This window comes from Hippocampus guttulatus, chromosome 19 (assembly GCF_054856545.1).
Source record: "Hippocampus guttulatus isolate MCC_2025c chromosome 19, RoL_Hgut_1.0, whole genome shotgun sequence".
NCBI lineage: Eukaryota > Metazoa > Chordata > Actinopteri > Syngnathiformes > Syngnathidae > Hippocampus > Hippocampus guttulatus.
Window position 1 is genome coordinate 8,282,817 of NC_141279.1, and position 18,274 is coordinate 8,301,090.

At 49.9% G+C, this 18,274-nt stretch overlaps 2 protein-coding genes across 3 annotated transcripts; both read right to left on the reverse strand.

Annotated features, from left to right (window-relative positions):
* Positions 1-169: 169 nt before the first annotated feature.
* Positions 170-3,689, reverse strand: arg1 (arginase 1). Its single transcript, XM_086139182.1, has 8 exons — positions 3,454-3,689; positions 3,280-3,352; positions 2,041-2,215; positions 1,710-1,869; positions 1,398-1,492; positions 850-957; positions 644-780; positions 170-525 (listed from the first exon to the last, which is right to left on the reverse strand). Exons 1-8 carry the CDS (start codon positions 3,598-3,600, stop codon positions 362-364), a joined length of 1,059 nt encoding a protein of 352 aa, XP_085995308.1. The 5' UTR covers positions 3,601-3,689; the 3' UTR covers positions 170-361.
* Positions 3,690-4,310: 621 nt separating this feature from the next.
* Positions 4,311-18,006, reverse strand: heatr1 (HEAT repeat containing 1). Of its 2 annotated transcripts, XM_086099180.1 has the most exons (45): positions 17,917-18,006; positions 17,462-17,617; positions 17,165-17,381; positions 16,823-16,964; positions 16,627-16,728; positions 16,170-16,310; positions 15,872-16,083; positions 15,628-15,758; positions 15,472-15,544; positions 15,275-15,376; positions 15,062-15,179; positions 14,772-14,879; positions 14,592-14,690; positions 13,916-14,004; positions 13,571-13,782; positions 13,375-13,496; positions 13,011-13,208; positions 12,722-12,893; positions 12,494-12,642; positions 12,194-12,386; positions 11,896-12,068; positions 11,662-11,817; positions 11,310-11,549; positions 11,024-11,155; positions 10,750-10,853; positions 10,387-10,533; positions 10,194-10,312; positions 9,987-10,108; positions 9,763-9,891; positions 9,232-9,444; positions 8,996-9,125; positions 8,606-8,790; positions 8,411-8,475; positions 8,218-8,341; positions 7,888-8,028; positions 7,432-7,736; positions 7,152-7,302; positions 6,803-6,976; positions 6,499-6,633; positions 6,329-6,433; positions 6,077-6,239; positions 5,835-5,989; positions 5,598-5,756; positions 5,399-5,507; positions 4,311-4,802 (listed from the first exon to the last, which is right to left on the reverse strand). In XM_086099180.1, exons 2-45 carry the CDS (start codon positions 17,601-17,603, stop codon positions 4,714-4,716), a joined length of 6,447 nt encoding a protein of 2,148 aa, XP_085955306.1. In that variant the 5' UTR covers positions 17,604-17,617; positions 17,917-18,006; the 3' UTR covers positions 4,311-4,713. The 2 variants fall into 2 exon arrangements, with proteins under 2 accessions (XP_085955306.1, XP_085955305.1); XM_086099179.1 differs by having other exon boundaries at positions 11,662-12,068.
* Positions 18,007-18,274: the final 268 nt, after the last annotated feature.

Genomic DNA, 18,274 nt, shown 5'->3' on the forward strand with positions numbered 1-18,274 from the left:
ATTTTATTGTCAAACTACAGTCTAACTTTTGTTTTTTTTACCTCTTCTACAAATGGGCGGGCCCGTCTTCCCATTTTCAAAATGAAGCATCAGCAAACATCAGTCCAAATGTGGAGTGAGTGGAATAAGGAAGACAAAAATGTGCAAAGACAACAAACGAAAAAGCGTCTTGAGTCATTCAAGGCGTGCGTGAGAATTTCTTTGGCTTTAACCAGCATCCAAATGAAGTATTTCTGTTTTTTTGGACAAAAAGACGGTGGTTGGACAACCGACTGACTTGTCTCAGCTGTGGACCTTAAGTGGGATATGAAGGGAGGGCGGTTGAAAAGCTAAAAGGGGCTTCAGGCCTTACGCGTCCTGGTTACGCGTCAGGCAGGCAGAAATTCGGCGGGTGGTTTCCTCCGCGCAGCCGCCCGAAGCAGCCCAGCAAAACGTCCACCGCCACCCTGGCCGTCCGCCGCACGTCCTGCTCGGACACGCCCACGGCAGGGTTCACCTCCACCACGTCCACCGCCGACAGCAGCCCTGAAACGCACACAGACACAAATGCACACACGAATTAACGGGAATGCGTGCGCACTTGGCAGCTAGACACACATGCACCGAGTTTGTTGTCTGTAATGTGAGCGTGTCGGTTTCCGACCGGTGTTGGCGAGGTGTTCGGCGATGTACACGCCCTCCCTGTAGGTGAGGCCGCCCATCACGGGCGTCCCTGTTGCCGGGGTGACGGCCGGGTCGAAGGCGTCCACGTCGTAGCTCAGGTGGATCGGCCTTCTCGCCCTGCTCCGGCGGCGTTCAATGATGACATGTGACGTCAAGAAGACTCAGAAGGGGGGCTAGAGTACTTACCCGTCTTTACACAGCAAGTCGCACGTCTCCTCCATCACTCGGCCGATGCCCAGGGCGTCCACTTGCGTCATGGAGAAGGACTTCAAACCCACCAGATTCAGGAGGAAACTGCACACCGGAAAACACACTTTGACAACGCATAGCCGACGTGACGTTTCTGGCTGGCTCAATACTTTTGACCTCCAAACCGAACCGGCTTCTTCACTTCTACATATCGGAGTGTGGACTTCAATCTATGCCTTGCGGTGTCACCCCAGCAGGAGGTGCTTACAATTGAACTAGAACAAACAGACAAACTCACTAACATACACAAGAAGAGCAAACACACAGAGGAACTCTTGGGCGAACAGCAGCGCACACACAGACATGCACGGGAACACAAAAAGAGGAATATATAACAGGAACACACTCACAGTAAGGAGAACGCACCCGTGTATAGGAACAGGAAAATATAAACAGAAAGAAAAGAACACATAGACGGAAACAATAACAACTGAACTCCAAATTGTTTGACTTTGGGAATGGCGGTGTGGTAAAGAAAGACTTACTGCTCCTCGGGGTCGAGGTCTCTCAGGCCGATGTAGACCAAATGTTTGGCCGACACGCACGGCGTCATCCAAGAGAAGTTGGGGAGGACGGGGACCTGACAAATACAAACGTTTGGACGTCAACTCTCGACGCCACACTGGACACTTGTGGCCACCTCACTTGTGCACTATTTTAGTTGTCAATGCAAATGCGACCGACGCTCCCATTTTTGTCAGAGTTTCAAGTTGAGCTCTTTCAGAAGAGCACAAATCTCCTTTTGACATCACATTGCGCCTTTGGGCCAAATAGCATGGCGTGTCTTCTTTGTTGACCTTTGGACGCAGCTCGTGGAGCAGGTAGGACGCAGGCTGGCCGTGCATGTTTCCCGTGGGCGTGCTGAGCGGCGTGTTGATGTCCGCGTGGGCGTCCACCCAAACCAGGCTCACATCCCCCACGGCAGACGCGTGCCCGTGCACGGAGCCAATGGCCAGGCTGGGAACATCAAGTTGGCAAAACGTTATACAACGTGTGTCTATATGTTGAAGGTTACATAGATCGGGGTTATGGTGTCATCCACGTCCTGTCAGTGGATGATTGACACTTTTTTTTTTTTGGACTTGTTTCAACAGGGTAGTAAGCCATCCTCCCACATTTGATCCAAACCTGTGGTCTCCACCCAGTACGACCGCCGTGTGCCCGTCCCGTTTCACCGCCCGCATCGCCTCCGACAGCTTCCGGTTGGCGTCGCCCACCGCCCGGGGGTGTTTGACGCGCCCCACCGGCTTGTCGGACAGCACCTCCTCATAGGACAAGTTCCCATAATCCTTCACGGCGCAGCCTGGGGTAGCAAAAATTCGGAAGAATTTTTTTTTTTTTTAAAAAGACGTGTTGTTGGGACACGCGGTGCTCTCTGTGCAAACAACTACAACATACACAGGAACACAAACAAACAGGAAGAGGAGCAACAGGCTCCCCAAAAGTGAGATGAACACAGCCGGTCAACTTTGTGTGTGTTTTGTGCATCGTGCCGAGCAAAGTCAACCAGTTGTGGACACAGTAACCAGCCCGCTGTCAAATATGTAACCGAGTAAAAGTGTGAGAGAGCGAGCAAGTGCGTTTACATTTGCCACGTTACAAATATACAAAGCGAACAAATGCAATCTTGATGTACTCGTGAGTGCACATCACTGCAAATTATGTTGCGCCGCCAACTCGGTGAAAGAAACAGTCCCGTCATGAATAGAGCTGAAGTTACACGCATGTGCCGGCCACTGTGGCAATTGAAAAACGCCGAAATGCTACACGTTCATGTAAGGGAAGTAGCGCAGACGAGAGCAACTACCAAATGAAGAGAATAAATTCATGCAAAATAAATGGAACGGAAAAAATCGGACTTTTTTTTTTTTTATAAATAATAATAAATCTAGGGCTCCATGCCACAAATGAGATGTTATCAATGTGAGAATACAACAAAAACAGCGCAATAAAAAATGAGTTACGTGATTTGCACAAATTCAAATAATACAAGTTGTATCTTGGAACCATCTGAATTATTTAATGCCTATGAAAAATTGATTTTATGATCGATTATTTAGCACAAACTTGTTTGCTTTTTTTTTTTTTGGTCACATATTTGCTCAGTCCAAGAAAACACGAGACTCTCCGCTGTGTTTACATAAATAAATAAAATGTTAAGTATATTGACACGCAAGTGGCCAGTAGGTAGAGAAAACAAGATCTCCACTCTTAGAGTTTGCTTACCTCTTGACAGAAAGACATGTCCCTAATATTTTGAGCACCGCTGTGTCACTCTTCAGGTCTACCGAACGAAGTGCCCGCTGAGCGCGCGCGCGTCAAAATCAGTCGCGTAAGAACGTCTGACCAATCGTTGGGATTTGTCACCTTGCCCCTGAAGTTTCTGCACGAGTCCCTCGGCACGGATCACGTCCGGTCCGAGCTGCACGCCGTCCCGGGGCTGCATCAAACACACGCACGCACGCAACACCGTTTCTTCATGTGTTCTCCCAAGGTTGGTCGAGCGGATGATTAGGGAGCCGTGGGGTCACCAGGCCTCACCTGTCCTTTGGAGAAAGGCACTCCGATAATCCCTACGGAGTGTGCCACCTGATTCCGGCGACGATGAGGACGGTGAAAATGGCGATGGCAAAGAGGACGTGTGGTGGAGGTGATGAGAAGCTGCAGGGAGGTCTTGGCTCGCTGCATGCTGCTGAAGGGAAAATGAAGACAACAGACACAGAGACAAAGAGAGAGAGGGAGCAGGAGCACTCTCTCGCCCGGGACGGTGTGACATCACCAGCAGCGAGTGACGCCACCCGGGTTAATCATCGCTTGCACTGACAACACAAGAAGGCCCCCGTCATCACTGTAGACAATTTGGAATCAATTAAGCAAATATACCAAAGCAAATAACCAAAACCGTGCTAGAAAAAGAAATTTTTCTTTTTGTCAAAAATCCAGTTGGTGTTTGCATCGAATCTGCTTAAAAAAGGCCTTACAATGCAAATGAATGTCATTCTTCAACCTCAAAAAAAAAAAGGTCATGTGTTCAACTGAAATTTCACATCAAAGATGTCTAAACAGATCGCGTTAGAATTTGTAATATGTCGATTTTTGTGGCGGCGCCCTGTATAAAATAGTGGTGACATGATTCTGATTGATTCAATGGATCTCAAATCCGCTTCAGCCACCCCCCCAAAAAAATAAAAATAGAACTCTATACCTTATAAAACATACAGCAAAGCCATTAAAATGAAAGTTTAAAAAATATATTTTTTCAATTCATTATTATGCTCCTCCCCCTTGTGTGCACGCCAAGGCCACCTCGGGGGCAGTATAATACGGGTCTCTACTCCTCAGTCAAGCTTGAGGGGGCAAAGGATCACACACACACACAAAAAAACCCAACTAAAATGTTACACTTGCAACAATTTATTTCCGACAAAATAATCGGGAAAAAGTCATATTACCGAAAAGCGCCTTTTGAGACTTTGACAGTTTCACCACAAAAAAGTTTTCTTTTAAAAATTAATCAAATCCACATGCAAACGGCACAATACGCGAGCTTGCTGACAGGGATTCTTAAAGTGGCAGTCACACCATTCTGACAGGTTGGGCACTTACTAGTTGCTCCAAAAGGGTGATGAAAATAGAAAATAGCTTATCCTAAGGAAATCTGCAAATAGTGGTCCGTTTATAACAAATAAAACCATGTCATGATTCTGCTCCGTTTTCATGATGGGAGTGACTCTGATAAGGTCAACAAAGGCACGCCGTTACGTGCCAAAATGGTGCGTGATGTTTCAAACTGTGTGCGTGTTAGAAGTAGCTCTGCAGCGGTTCCCCCAGGATGTCCTCCATCTCCTGAACCACCTTCTGAACTTGATGCTCCACCTCCTCACATTCGTCTGGAATGCAAATGGAATGAATTGACACACACACACACACACACACAATTGCAGCGGGAATGAGTTGCATGAGAAAAGTCGAGGCGTTTTGATAAACAATCAGTAGGAAGGCAACTTTCTCGTTTGGCAACTTCTTGAGTAACACAACTGAAACAAACACCGTGAGGTCACAAAACCAAACACATTCTCCAGTCAGAGAAAGGAAAATAAACACGCAACACAAATACAAACCAACAGGGCATGTGCAGTATGGTAGCTTAGCGAGTGCTACGATTTTAGGTCCACAAGCTGATCCTGCTTAAAATGTGCTTTGTGCGGCTGCTGAATGTAAATTATAAAGTAACTTGTAACCTACCTTAGTTACATGTAATATTAAGTAATGAGTAAACTAACAGCAACTTTTATTACTTCTTCGTGGTAACTGTGGCAACTGTTGATGCTAGCTGCATGGCTGCATGGTTGATGCTTTATGATCCTCATTTTGAAATGCTTGGCCACAATCTTGTGGTCTCTACTAGCTCCTTTTCGTCAATAATGCATGGATTTACATTTGTCATGCATTTTAGGTACAGGTATTATCTGAAGATTGTACTGACCCTCCATGAGTTCAGCCAGGAAGGGGATGGTCTCTGGAAGCAGCACCACATAGTTCTCCTTCAGCTTGGCCGCCAGCTCCATCAGCATGAGCAGCGAGGAGAAGCGCACCTGAGAACGGAGGAGGAGGATAAAGAGGAGTCAACTTCCCGTTTTGAGCCTCGCGAACCGCCGTCACGAAAGGCGCCCGGGAGCCGTCACCTTGGCGTCGGCGTGTCTGCTCTTGAGCAGGATGTTGTAGTTGAGGCTTTTCCACTGGGTGTCATCCGCCAGCGACACGGCAAACTGACCCATGCACGGGATAAGATGTTTGGTCACCCTCTGCTGGTACTCCTCATCGCCACCAAGCCTGTTCTCCAGCTGACTCGCGCACACACAGAAATTTTAAAAATGTCTTCTTTTATTCGATATGCTCAAGCGTCCTGTCATATTGCTCACCTGGTCAACGAGGGGCACCAGGAGGGCTTCGGCACGCTCCTTGCTGAGGAAGCGCTGTGTGTCGTACAAGAAGATTTTGTGCAGGCAGTCCAGCACGCTGCAAAGCAGCAGCTGGCTCTTTTCGGCACCGTGCTCGGAATCGAACAACGGCTCCTCTGGACAATGGAGACCAAGACTTATGAGTTTCCGAGTTGTGTGTGTGGGGGGGGGGGGGGGGGGGGGTAAAAAGATGCAAGCTTCACCAGTCTTGGAGACGTTGGTCTGCTGGAGGAGGTCTGCGAAGGGTTTGACCAGGTTTCCAGCAAACAGGACGAAGAGACCTTTGAGGCGCTCGGCAATGCAGTCGGATAGTCGGAAGAATGTCAGCAGACGCTCTTTCCGGCCCGATTTGCTCCAGTCGAACAACTGAGGAAAAAGGCAAATCTTGACTTCATCTCGCCAGAATTGCACGTCAAAGTTCTTCAAAATCAAAAAGGTCGGCACGCTCGAGTCACCTTGAAGAAGAACGGCCTGAAGCTGACTTCGGACAGCTTCATCACCATGACCAGCAGGCAGTCGATGACGCTGCCCTCGATCTGAGCTGCCGTCGCCAGGTCGCCCTGCACCAAGCAAAACGTCAGAAGGTCCCACAGACAGACGGTTCGCGCGAGAGCACCAAACGCACCTGGCAAAATTGGGCTCTGAAATCCAGGGCGGCGAGGAAGAAGCCGGTGAGCTCCGATTGGTGGAAGCCGAGCTGCTCTCGCTCCATGTGGCGCATGTGTTCCTTGAGGATGCTCATCAGCGCCCCCAGCTGGTCCTGAGGGAGAAGCACTCTGGGTCAGTAACTGCCTGGCGCAGCTTTGTGCACAGGTTGTCGCTTTCTGAAGGAACAAGCTCGCCACATCCAACATGGTGGACGCGGCGACGCATCACAGGAACAGGCCGCCCGTTCAAGGCGTGCACAAACGTTGTATGTTCTCGCTCACCCTCTTGTCGACCACCATGATCGTGTAGCACTTGGTCAGGATGGGCAAGAGGACCCTGGGGGGGAGCTTGCTGGCCAGGGAGCTCCTGAGAGAGGCCAGTCGCAGGGACAGCTGATTGGTTGCGGATGAGGATGACGGCAAAGATTCCTCCAGCAGGCGCGTCAGCCAACACACCTGGAAGGGATTTGGACTGTTTGAGGATTCAAGTGAGCCGCAAAACAAACTGTTAAAGCCGCGAGGTGGCAACTTTTGGATAAAAAGTGCGGTCACACATCCCGATCCTCATCTTCCGTACGTACAATATGTGCTTTTGTTTCAACCGTGGTTGGGAAAGCTTGATTTGACAAACCTGCAGGGTGGTATCCTGCAGGTAAGGGCTGATGAAGTGCGCCAGCGTCTCGGCGACGCGCTGCAGGGCGGTGACGGCGCTCAGCAAGTAAATCTCAGTGGTCAGCAGATCCTTCCTGTCGGTGAGCACGTGCAGCACGGCCGGCATCAACCTGCAGGCAGGCCACATGCATCGATGTCGACTTTGCCGCTCCGTTGGGCAAGTTTTAGCGAGCTGCCTTTCCCGGCAACACCTGGACACGATCGACTGTGGCCGGGGGGAAAGCGCATTCGACGCAAACCTTGGCAGCTGCGGGATGGCGAGAGCTTTGATGGCGCTGACCACCTCGGCGACGCACAGCAGGGCGCTGGCCATCACGTTCTTGTCTTCGTGCGGCGACGTGACGATCTCCACCATGCGCAGCAGGACGGGCACGAAGGCGTCCTGATGAGCCGCGCCGAAGAGTCGGCAGAGCAGCTTGAGGCTGTAGAGCGCCGTCTGCCTGTTGACGGCCTGCTCAGTCGCCGCCTCCTGCGCCGCCGCGTTCCTGCGCGGTGTGCCCACGATGGTGATGAGGTCCCCAATGAGCTGTAAGAGGACGCTGACCTGCAGCGGGAAGATATTTGGACGTTGCAAACATTCATCCATCGCTTATTCGAGCTGCTTATCCTCATTAAAGTCACGGGCGTGCATCAGTGACTCGGTTAATCGGATCCATTTCATTCTAGAGGGAGCGTATTTCATTTCTCGACGGTACCTGTTGCTCTGCCCACTGGGTCTTGTGCTGCAGCTTGTTGTTGAGAAGCTCCATGGCTTTCCTCCTCACTGACGGCAGCTGGTTTCCCATCAGCCCCCTCATCACCGTGATGAACGTGTCCGTGGGCAACAAAGCGTTCAACTTGGCGAGGAGGAAAGGAAAGAAATTTGTCCAACTCAGTACGTGAAGAAAACGTGACCATACAACAACTGAAACCAAAGTTAAAAACAGATACAAACACGGGCACGCTGAGTTGAAGTTTTCAGCAAAGATTGACATTAAACAAACTCATGTCGTGGTGTGGGGAGTTGAAGCGGAGAAAGGCCTCACCTTATCCAGAACGTCATACGATTTATTGAGAAGAACTCTCCAAAACTTTGCAATGGGCTTGTCGGCGTTCTCCTCCACACAGCGCGCGACACGTTGAATGTAACGCAGGTTGTCCTCCAGTAGCCTGGGACAAAGGATCCTTTTTGAGCAACCATTTTTCGATTTTTTTTGATGAGATGAGACGCAAACTCACTGCTGCTGCAGCTGCTGGAGAGACTCTGCGCGGACGCCATCAACGACGTCCTGAGTCTCTGCTACCTGAAATTTAAAAAAAAAAAAAAAAAAAAAAAACATGGCAAATGCACGAGGACCCTTTTTGTTCACACCAAAGTAGGATGAGACAATGTGAAATCATTTGCTTCCACTTTCGTCCCCAGACATCACTCACCTTCCCGATGAAGCTGGCCGAGCCGAGCAGCTGAGCCATGAAGGAGACCGAGAGGAACTTGAAGTGTCTCAACTCTTTGCCGCTGTGGGCCTCCACGCTGAAGATCAGCTCCTCCACCTTCTCCTCCTCTTCCTTCTTCTTCTTGCCGGCTCCTCGCCGGCCGACGGCAGGCTTGGCCGTCGCGGCTGCCGACGACGGCAAATATGGGTTACAGACAAAAACGGCCGCAGCAATGTGTTTCCCAAACATTCCTGAGCACGTCAAATACTTTGTATTGCAAAAAAAAAAAAACAGCACGCTGGGTGAATACGAATTGGACGTTCCACCACGGAGCGGATGACATATTGTTGCCGCAGGAATTGCGGTGCAAAACTCTCCGCATTCACTCACCATCCTCCTTGTCGTCGGGCAGCTTGATGAGGAAGTTCAGGATGTTGATGAGCGACGTGAGCTGCTCGGCCACCTCGAACTGGCAACAGACAGAGATCCAGAAGTCCACATCTCTCTCCAGCGCTGCTTCCTGAGAAACCAGTCATCACCGTCACTACATCTTGTTCGACGCGGCAAGGCACGATTGAGCAAAACCCGTCTCACTGGAGACACAATTGCTGATCGAAATTCCTTGCCTTCTCGCTTTCTGAGCCAGACGCCCGTGTGGTGTGAAGCTTGAACAGGAGGAGCATGAGGACCCAGAGGAAGCGGGCCGGGCCCAGCGTGGCGACCAGCTGAGCCAGGATGGGCAACCGCCTGTGTTCGGGCACGTGAGGCAGCGCGTCGGCAAAGACGTGCACGATCCTCGTCACCACCGCGTCCACGCTGTCGTCCGACTGGCCGCGGGCCTGCAGGGGCGGAGTCCACTATTATTATTAACCAGAATCAGCACAAATGCCCAAAACATTAAGCTTGGAATTGGAATTCAACTCGAGCCGTGCAATGAGTAGGCGTGGCTCACGGGGCATTTCATAGTTTTATAGCCAAAAAAAATAAAAAATAAAAATTGCCATCAAAAGTCCTTTCTCAGTCTTGTTTTGGAGACTGGGGTGTCGGAAAAGCAAAAACTATAAGCGTTGAAGTCCCGCGCTCAAGAGGTTTGTTTTGCATTTGGATCCCAATACAACCGGGCTATTGCGGGCAAACCCAACTCCACCGCGCCTGACCTGAATCAGAGCCGGGATGACCATCTGCACCGTTTTGTCGATGACTCGAAAGCTGTAGGCGTCGTCAAGACGCATGATGTTAGCGCCCATGAAGGTGAAGATGGGCATGATGTTGTGCAGAACTTTCTCCTGGAAGCCCAAGAACAACAAAACGCAAGTCAGTTTTGTTCAGATGTGAGACGATCACCCCCCCCCCCCCCCAAATAAAAGTCCAAACGACTCACAGGGAAGATGTTGGCGACGGCGCCCAGCAGCAGCAGAGCGTGATGATGAGTCTGCGGCACGTCCGTTGCTCGGATGCACTGGACCACCAGCTCCACGCTGAACTTGTCTTCATCCAGGACGTCTGGATGGACAAAAATGAAAAGGATAACATAAAACCAAGAGCGTGACACATGACCATACAGAAGCAGCCCCGCCGCCGGACCCACCTGGCGTATTCGGTTGTTCATTCTGCGCCATTTTGTTGCAGACGATGAGCAGGCAGCTGAGCAAAAGCTGCTTGGTGTACTCCATGTTGGGCTGTTCCACAGAACTTGCCTCCAGGCTCCTGAGGAACAAACGGAGCAACAGAAATCAAGTAGCATCAGCGACGCGCTTACCGTTCGAGTCTTCCAGCGTTACCTGGCAAGCAGCGAGAAGAGAACCGGCACCAACGTCTGGGCTCGCTTCAACTTCTTCTTGTGCTGCAGCAGCTCCAGGATCAGAGTGACTCTGCGCCAAGAAACAGTGGCCCCGTCTGGAGATACGTCACTACTCTCGTCAGGTTTCCTGAGGTAGGGGATGAGGGGCCGTCGTTAGCAAAGCCGAGGAAGAATATAGAGGAAATGCCATGAAATTCGTTCCAGACTCCCCCCCCCCCCAAAAAGTTATGTTGCCGAACCACTATTTTGTTAGCCCATCTATGGCGTGTCAAAGCAAAGCAAAGCATGTAGCGCTTTTCTCAAGGACTTCTCGCTTCCACCTGTGTAAAAAGCGAAACTCCACCTTTGCATCAATCTGCTCCGGCGGGTTTGCTGAACTGTCACGGCGACTTTAGCTTTCTCCGGTGGCGCCAGCTCATTAGCCACCAACTGAGCATCCACTGCGATCTGTATGCAATAACAAAGACAAAGATCGTGGTGGTTATGAGATTGATTGTTCACTGCTTCAACAACACATTTTTCTCTCTCTTTTTTTTTTTCAACCAACATACACAAACCATTTGGATGCCTGCTGCCAGCTTTCAATTTGAAAGACAAGACGGCGATCCCGCGCTTACCGCTTTAAAGGCACTGCCGATGGCGTCGGCGAGGATCGGACTGCTGCTTTCCACCAGCAGGTCGAACATGACCGTGAGCAGCTCCTGTTGGACCTTCTCATCTCCCAAGGCGTTGAAGAATGGCTTTTTGATCTGTGGGATGAGTTGGGCAAGGTCTATAACAGCGATCCATCCATTTTTTTTTTTTACTGAGCTTGTCCTCATTACAGTGTCGAATGAACCGCAGATGTACTAGCGCACCAAGCCGCCTAACCTGGACAATTATTTTCCAAAATAAAGCCCTGACCTGTTCCAGAGCCATGATCTGGCAGCTGAGGATCCCCGACAATGCCGGGGTGGAGGTCTTCATGGCTTTCAGAAACAAGTCCAGACAGTTGCGGTCGGCAGCCAGCAGCGGGGCCACCGCCTCGTTGTACTTGCCCAGGACGAGTTGTAAAAGTTGGCACTCGTCCAGCAGCATGGTGTACATGTCGGGGTCATTGTGGAGCAGCCGATCCAGCAGGGGCAGCAGAGCGGAAAGGACGGCCTGAGGAGAACGCACGGAGCTATTGAGTGTCCGTTGATGTTAGGTCCTCGCAAACTTTTGCGAGAATGGCTCACGGACCGCAGATGTTGTGGTATCGCGTAGGTGTACTCGCCTGCCCGTTGACGCGGCTCAACGCCCTGAGCAGGCAGGAGGCGGTATAGGACGGGCAGCAAGGATCCTGAATGCTCAGCAGCAGCTGCGTTAACGCCGCCTGTAGCGGCGTCTTCTTTTTAGCGGACTCACATGTGTCATGAAAACCACCGAGAGCCTGCAGGGTAACATCCGCATTAGACGACAGTACAGACGTGATGCGCGAGAGCAAGCGAGCAAATGCGAGTTTCCCCACCGTGCTCAAGTACGACGGGTCGGCGACAATTTCCTCTGAAGTGTTCAGAAGCTTTCCTACGATTGGGTGGAAGGGAGTGGCGTCCGCGACCGACAGGCTCTGCAAAGCGCTGATCGAAGCTCTTCGGATCTCCCGGATGGGTGAGGTCAGACAGCACAGCAATGAAGGTACCACTAACAAAAAAACACACACATGCAGAGACAAACAAATGCACACAGACAAAAGCATGCTTGTAAAATGTCCACGCTTTTTGACCTGACAAATATTTGACTCGTATTGACTGTGTTCATTTATTTACCGGGCGAGTTGGCTCCGGCAAGCTGCGCCAGCGTCGTGACAGGCTGGGCGCTCAGCAAAGCGCCGCTCACGTAGAGCGCCTGGGTCTGCAGGACTACACCGACCTTGACGCCCAGCTGGTCCCCGCGGTTGTCGCCGTATCCCCACAGCATGCAGAGAAACTTGAAGAGCACGGCTGGATCGCTCAGGTGAACCTGAAGGGAATGTCCGAAGTTTGCGTTTATTTCACGGCCCAAAAAGAAGATCCTGTTGGGGAACGGTTTATTGAAATAACTCGATGTCAAATGTGTAGAAATTAAACCTTAACAAGGAGCTTCGTGAGCTCTCGAAAGCTCCCGGCCATTGGCCCTTCGCCGGCGCCGCTGATGACAACGGCGAAGAGGCGGGAGACGAGCCCCAAGTAGCAGCAGGTGTTGGTGTCCAGCTTCTCCGGGTTCCACCACACAGCAGCTGGCAAAGAAGAAAGACACTCAAGACAGTCAGGTTGTGATCACGGGAAAATGCGAACGTGGATTAAAGCTTTGGTCACCTTTAAAAGCGCTGTCGCAACACCTGAGAGAAGAGATGAAGTCTCGGAGGAGACTGACCATCATCTGGTTGTATTCTCGTTCGTGCCGCCCGTCGGGGTTCTGCTCGCATTTGCTCAAGTACAAGGAGAGCGCCTCACTGAAGGACGCGGGGACAGCAGAGGGCGGGACTTCCTGTTACACAGAGGTAGCGTTCGACTCTCAGCGTACGTCACATGTCGGTGCAAGTCATACAGTTAGGTCCGACCAGGCAGTCGCTAGAATTACAATCTCGTTTGGACCAAGGCTCACCAGGGCGTCATCGAACTTGATGACTTCCAGCAGCGGAGCCTCCAGATCGGTGAAGACCTGCTGGGCGGTGAGCAAGTGCTCAGTTTCGCCCAGTTGCTCCAGGCCCAGGAGAAGAGTCTCCGTCATCACCGCGAAGAAAGCGGAGCCTCTGACACCAGCGCCACGGTGCTGCTCCCCCAACACTCCAAACTTCTCCAGCTGACGGGGAAAGCAGCAGCAAAGTTAGTTCCGCTGCTACAAGCAGAAACCGAATGGAAATGTTAAGCTCATGCCCTTGCTCGAGGATGAAGGGGAGCCGATGCACTTTGAGATGTTCATTTTGAAATAAGCCTGTAACATGGCAAAAACAAGTACAACAACTTACGGCGTTACGCTTGTCCAATTGCTCCATGTTGGCGAGGTTCTTCTTCAACGTGGAAACCAGACGCTGGTTGGCCAAACCGACCTTGTTGGCTTGAGAGCTCCGCTTCATCACTTCGTCCAGTTCTGTGTGGGCAGAAGAAACGGTTTCAGCTCCAAAACGGAGATCAGGAAAACCTACGGGAGGTTTTGGCTGCAACCTTCCGCCCAGGTGATGGTGAGCGGATGCCGGGCGAGGACGTCGCAGCGGGCGACGCAGCGTGCGAGGTGGAGCTGAGCGCAGCCTGGACGAGCGGTGGTGACCACCAGGAAGGGCAGCAGGCCCCAGAAAATCTTCTCCGCCTGCTCGGCACTCCCCTTTCCGAGCCGGGAATCAGTCAGTAAACGCATCGCTTCTGTTAAAACTGGCAGCCTGATGGAGAAGAGCAATAAATCCATCGCCATAGGAAACGAAAAGGAGGCGGTTAGGTTTCAGTTAATTTCGATACAGTTTTTAAAGTTGGAAAAATACAAACTAATAAAAAAAAAAAAGAGCAAGTTCTGACCAGCTGTCAGCCTCGGGTTGATCGATTCTTTGGAGGAGGGACAGCAAATTGGACACGACAGCCTCGGCGTCCAAAACGTCAAATAACATCTGGAAAACAACAACAAAACTTGATCCACTCATATCATAATTAATTGCCTCACAAAATCACATTTTATTTGACAACATAAATAAATCCTGATATAATTGATTTATCATGCCTAATTTCTTCCTCTTCCTTTGGTGCCGGTCTCCAAAACAATCATGCCGCAGGCCGTACCGAAAGGCCGAACAAAAGATATTTTATTGATCATCAGAGTCAAAGCGTTCATCTGGTCATGTGGGGGGAAAAAAAATTTGAAGCCCATGTAGCCTTTAAAAGTGCTTTGCCACCTGGAGATCAAGCACTAAGCAGAAAGATAAAGCGGTGGAGTTTTTGGGAAGAAAAAAAGATGACCTCCGAGATAGGACCAGCTCATTGAAGAGAAACAAGTGCAGAGCTTCAATTGCAGTTTTTCATTCAGTTGGTGTGTTGTACTTTTTTTAATCTTTCATTTGTTTTCATGCCGGTCTTTAAAATTATTTCTTGAAGTGAAAACTGGTCAAAGGTGCAAAAAAAAAAAAAGAAAGAGAAACAAAAAGGATCTATCCCATTGTTTTATGCTGGTCATGAAACTACTCTCAGAAATCTCCCTGACCTCCAAGGTTTGAAGAGCCCCACTGACGACCTCCAGCATGTCATCCTTCAAGCGCTCCAAGACGGCGTCTTTCAGGAAGTCCCGGTCCAAACTCTGAAGCTGCGAGTAGGAAACAAAAGTCAGAACGTAGCCAGGCAGCATCAGAACAACGTGAAAAAGCCGCAAGGTCTCCGGCCACACCTGCCCGGATGCAACGAGGCTCCTCAGGTGCTCCAGAGCCGAGACTCGTAGTGACGGCTGCGGGTGCTTCAGGCTGAGCAGCAGCGACGTGTCCGAGTCGCCCACAATCTGATTCCCACAAATAAATAAAAACATTTTTAAGTACTTCTTCATTAGATAATAAAAACTACATGTCTTTAGGTACGTGTCAAATATCGCTCGAGTCACCATCCATTTTTCCAATATCACGAAGCACCAAATGTAAGTTAACGCTTTTTATTTACTCCGTCTCGTCACCATAGTCACCACACCTGGAATTTTCCACTGCTCATGGACAGAGAGAGGAAATGATGGAAGAGGCGTTTCTGCTCCAAGTTGCTGACGCCTTTCACGTGACCGGAGAGGACGCCGTCCAGAGCCCCGAAGTATCTGAGGCGCGACAACAGCAACCTTAAGCTTCTTTTGGGGATGTGGGAGGAATCCGAAGTCACATTGTGGACACGTCAGGTACCACGTGCACTCACTTGGACTCGAAAAGTCGCACCAGGGGCTGCAGACGCTGGTTGAGGGTGTCGATGTTGTCCTCGGTGAGCGCCGTCTGACTCAGGTAATCATCTAGCAGCCAACTGCGCAGCAAACAGATCCATAATTCTATTGAATGCGAAGCTGAACATGTACACATAATTCTGACTGGCTACCCTTAGACTGAAAAGATGTTTACCGAGCCATTTGTTCATCCAGGCCTTTGGTCAGGGGGACAGATTCCAGGAGCGACTCCAACACATGGGTGTCATCTATCGAAAACACAAAAAGAGCACAGGAACGTTTAAAGCGCCAACGTTTGATTTTCAAGGCTTTGCTTGGGTTCCGTTTTCACCTGAGCTGCCAAAGGCGGCGTGGACCAGATGAGGCAGCAGATAGCGCAGCAGAGGGCTCACGTCGTGGGTGGCGGCCATGAGCTGAAGCGTGGATGCCAACGCAGGCATGGAACACACGTGGCTGCAGAATCTGAGCACATACACAAGTACTCGCACTCTGGACTTAACTCATTCAATGGCAATGACAAGAATCTGTTCCATTAAGGTCGTTAATGCTCCCTGGTTCACGTTGCTCCGTCCTACCTGGACCCGGCAGCGCCATCTTTCTGGCTCTGCAGCAGCACGATGAGGCAGCCCAGCCCTTCTTTGGTCAACACGGGGTCTTTGAGCATGGAGTTGCTGATGCGCAGCGCCAGCGTGTTGATCAGACTGGCCTCCATCACCACTTTTGCCGCCATTTGGCACACGATCATGTAGGTGGCCGCCTTGTAGTCAGCCAGATTTGACTTCAGACCCTGAAAAGCGGCAACGGGACAAAATGTCATCAGATCCAATATCACACTTCACATTATAAAAGTAATCAATGTTAATCGATCCGTACCTCCTGCACATAGGGGAGCAGTTTGGAAATGATGGTGTCTGACACTTTGTCAACGGCGCCCAGAGCTGACACGATGGTGGAGGCGTAGAAAGAGAAGACCACTCGCAGCTGGGAGAAACTTTGGGAATGTCCGGAAAAAGCCTGAAAGAAATCAACAAAATAACGATGAATGCCATTTGTATGTGTGCTTCCAATTTGAAATAATGTCCCAATATTGACAAAAAAAGGGATATTTGGGTTGTTGGTTTTTTTTGCCTGAATCATGAACTGAAAAATAACCTGACATATTTAGTTGCACATCTACGTATGACAAAACAAAATGATTACTGAATACAGTATTTGTGCTTGAAAAGGATACTTTTCCATTATAATCCCGTCATTGCGAATATTTCCCATCCTGATCCATTCCCCTTAAGTTTGAGACATTTGCATCCCAACATGTGTGACATGTGGCTACCTGAATGGACGTTGTGACGATGTTGCAGATGAAGTCCATGAAGCCCAGGTCCGAGAAGCAGTGGGTGACCAGAGCCCCTTTGGCCAGCGGCACGCCCGGTTTCTAAACAACCAAACACGGACAAATTAAAACATTTAGCAACCTCCCGACTAGCTGAATCGTGAGCTTTCGTTTGGGAGACATCATCACGTCTAACCTGCAGGGCCTGCAACCAATTCCAGCGGTGTGTGGCATCCTTGATCTTGAGGAGCTGAACCACTCGGACAAACGTGTTGGTGTGGTGATAAGGCAGCGCGCAAGCTAGCAGGCTCTCAACGTTGTACAGATGAACATGGAAGCTGCGCACACACAAGAAGGGAGATAACGATGGTGTCCGATTTCTTGTCAGTATCAGTAAGAGAGTGAACAGGCGCTCAGTGATACTCCCCAAGGTGCGTATTAATATGGTGAATGTGGTTAAAGTGTATTGAAATTACAAAAGAACATAAAAGATATAAATATTGTCGGGTTGAATTTGAAGGATGAAGCAATGACGCACCGGTGTACCAGCCACTCGATGCACTTGTGTGCCGGCTTGAGGAGGAAGTATGGGGACACGCGGGTGAGGAACAGAGAGATGTCGGCGTCTAGCTTCTTGTTGACATCTTTCGACTGGACGCTGCGCTCCAGCGTGAGCGATGCCTGGCTGAAGAGAGAGTCCTGGAACTCCTTAAAGGCCGGTTCGATCTCCAGGAGCTCCTCTAGGCCCGTACAGCCTGCATAAAGGCAAAGTTTGAAAGGTTACAGAGGATGAAAAAGGATGGAGAAGCTAAGGAGGTGGAGGAAAGAGACTCACCCAGAGCATAGAAGGTGCTTCTGTCGAGGGTCGCCGCCTCATTGGGGTCAAAAAGAAACGACGCAACCTCTTTCCGTGACAGTAAATTGGGGTCATTCTGAGGAAGCGCCAGCCGTTTCAGCTGGTAGGCTAAAGACGTCATGGTGGATTCTAAACCTGAAACATCAGTCGAATCAATATAAAATGAGAGGGTGCAACGTGACCCATATTTTAGGCAATAAATCCATAATATGCTTCTTGTTATGCTGTGTCCAAACAGCAAATGGACGCAAAATACGAGTAATGTTGCGTTCTAAACATTCGTGGTCACGAAAATATTTCTAAGTGGGCTTGGCGAAAATTTATCACAGATTAGTTTAGCGAATAAAACACGCACCAAACTACCACGAACAAGTCGTAAAAGAGTTTTATCGTGTCCACATTTCAGTTGCTTTCATAAGAATTTATAGACAAACCTGTTTTTGTGTTTTCCCTTTAACACGTGCGAAAGCTTGAAAATGTTATGACCGCGTGCCGGATAGTTTCACTTCCGGGTGACATCCGGGTAAGCAAAGACGATTCGCATCGCTCACATCCGCCTTCGTCTTGGGGAAGAGTTATCTTCAAATGTTGTCTTTTCTTTATATGATGAGAAAATGAATCATAATTATGTTACAGAAAGTAAACTATCTATCTGATGAAAGTCACATTTTTTTTATTTTGTGCTCTGTTCTTTTCTGCACCGTTATGTCTAGTTGGCCAGTGCGCTTATTTTAGGCACTTATCATGTTAACCACACAGAGGCGCTAGTGTAACTTTGGTGCTTATAAAAAT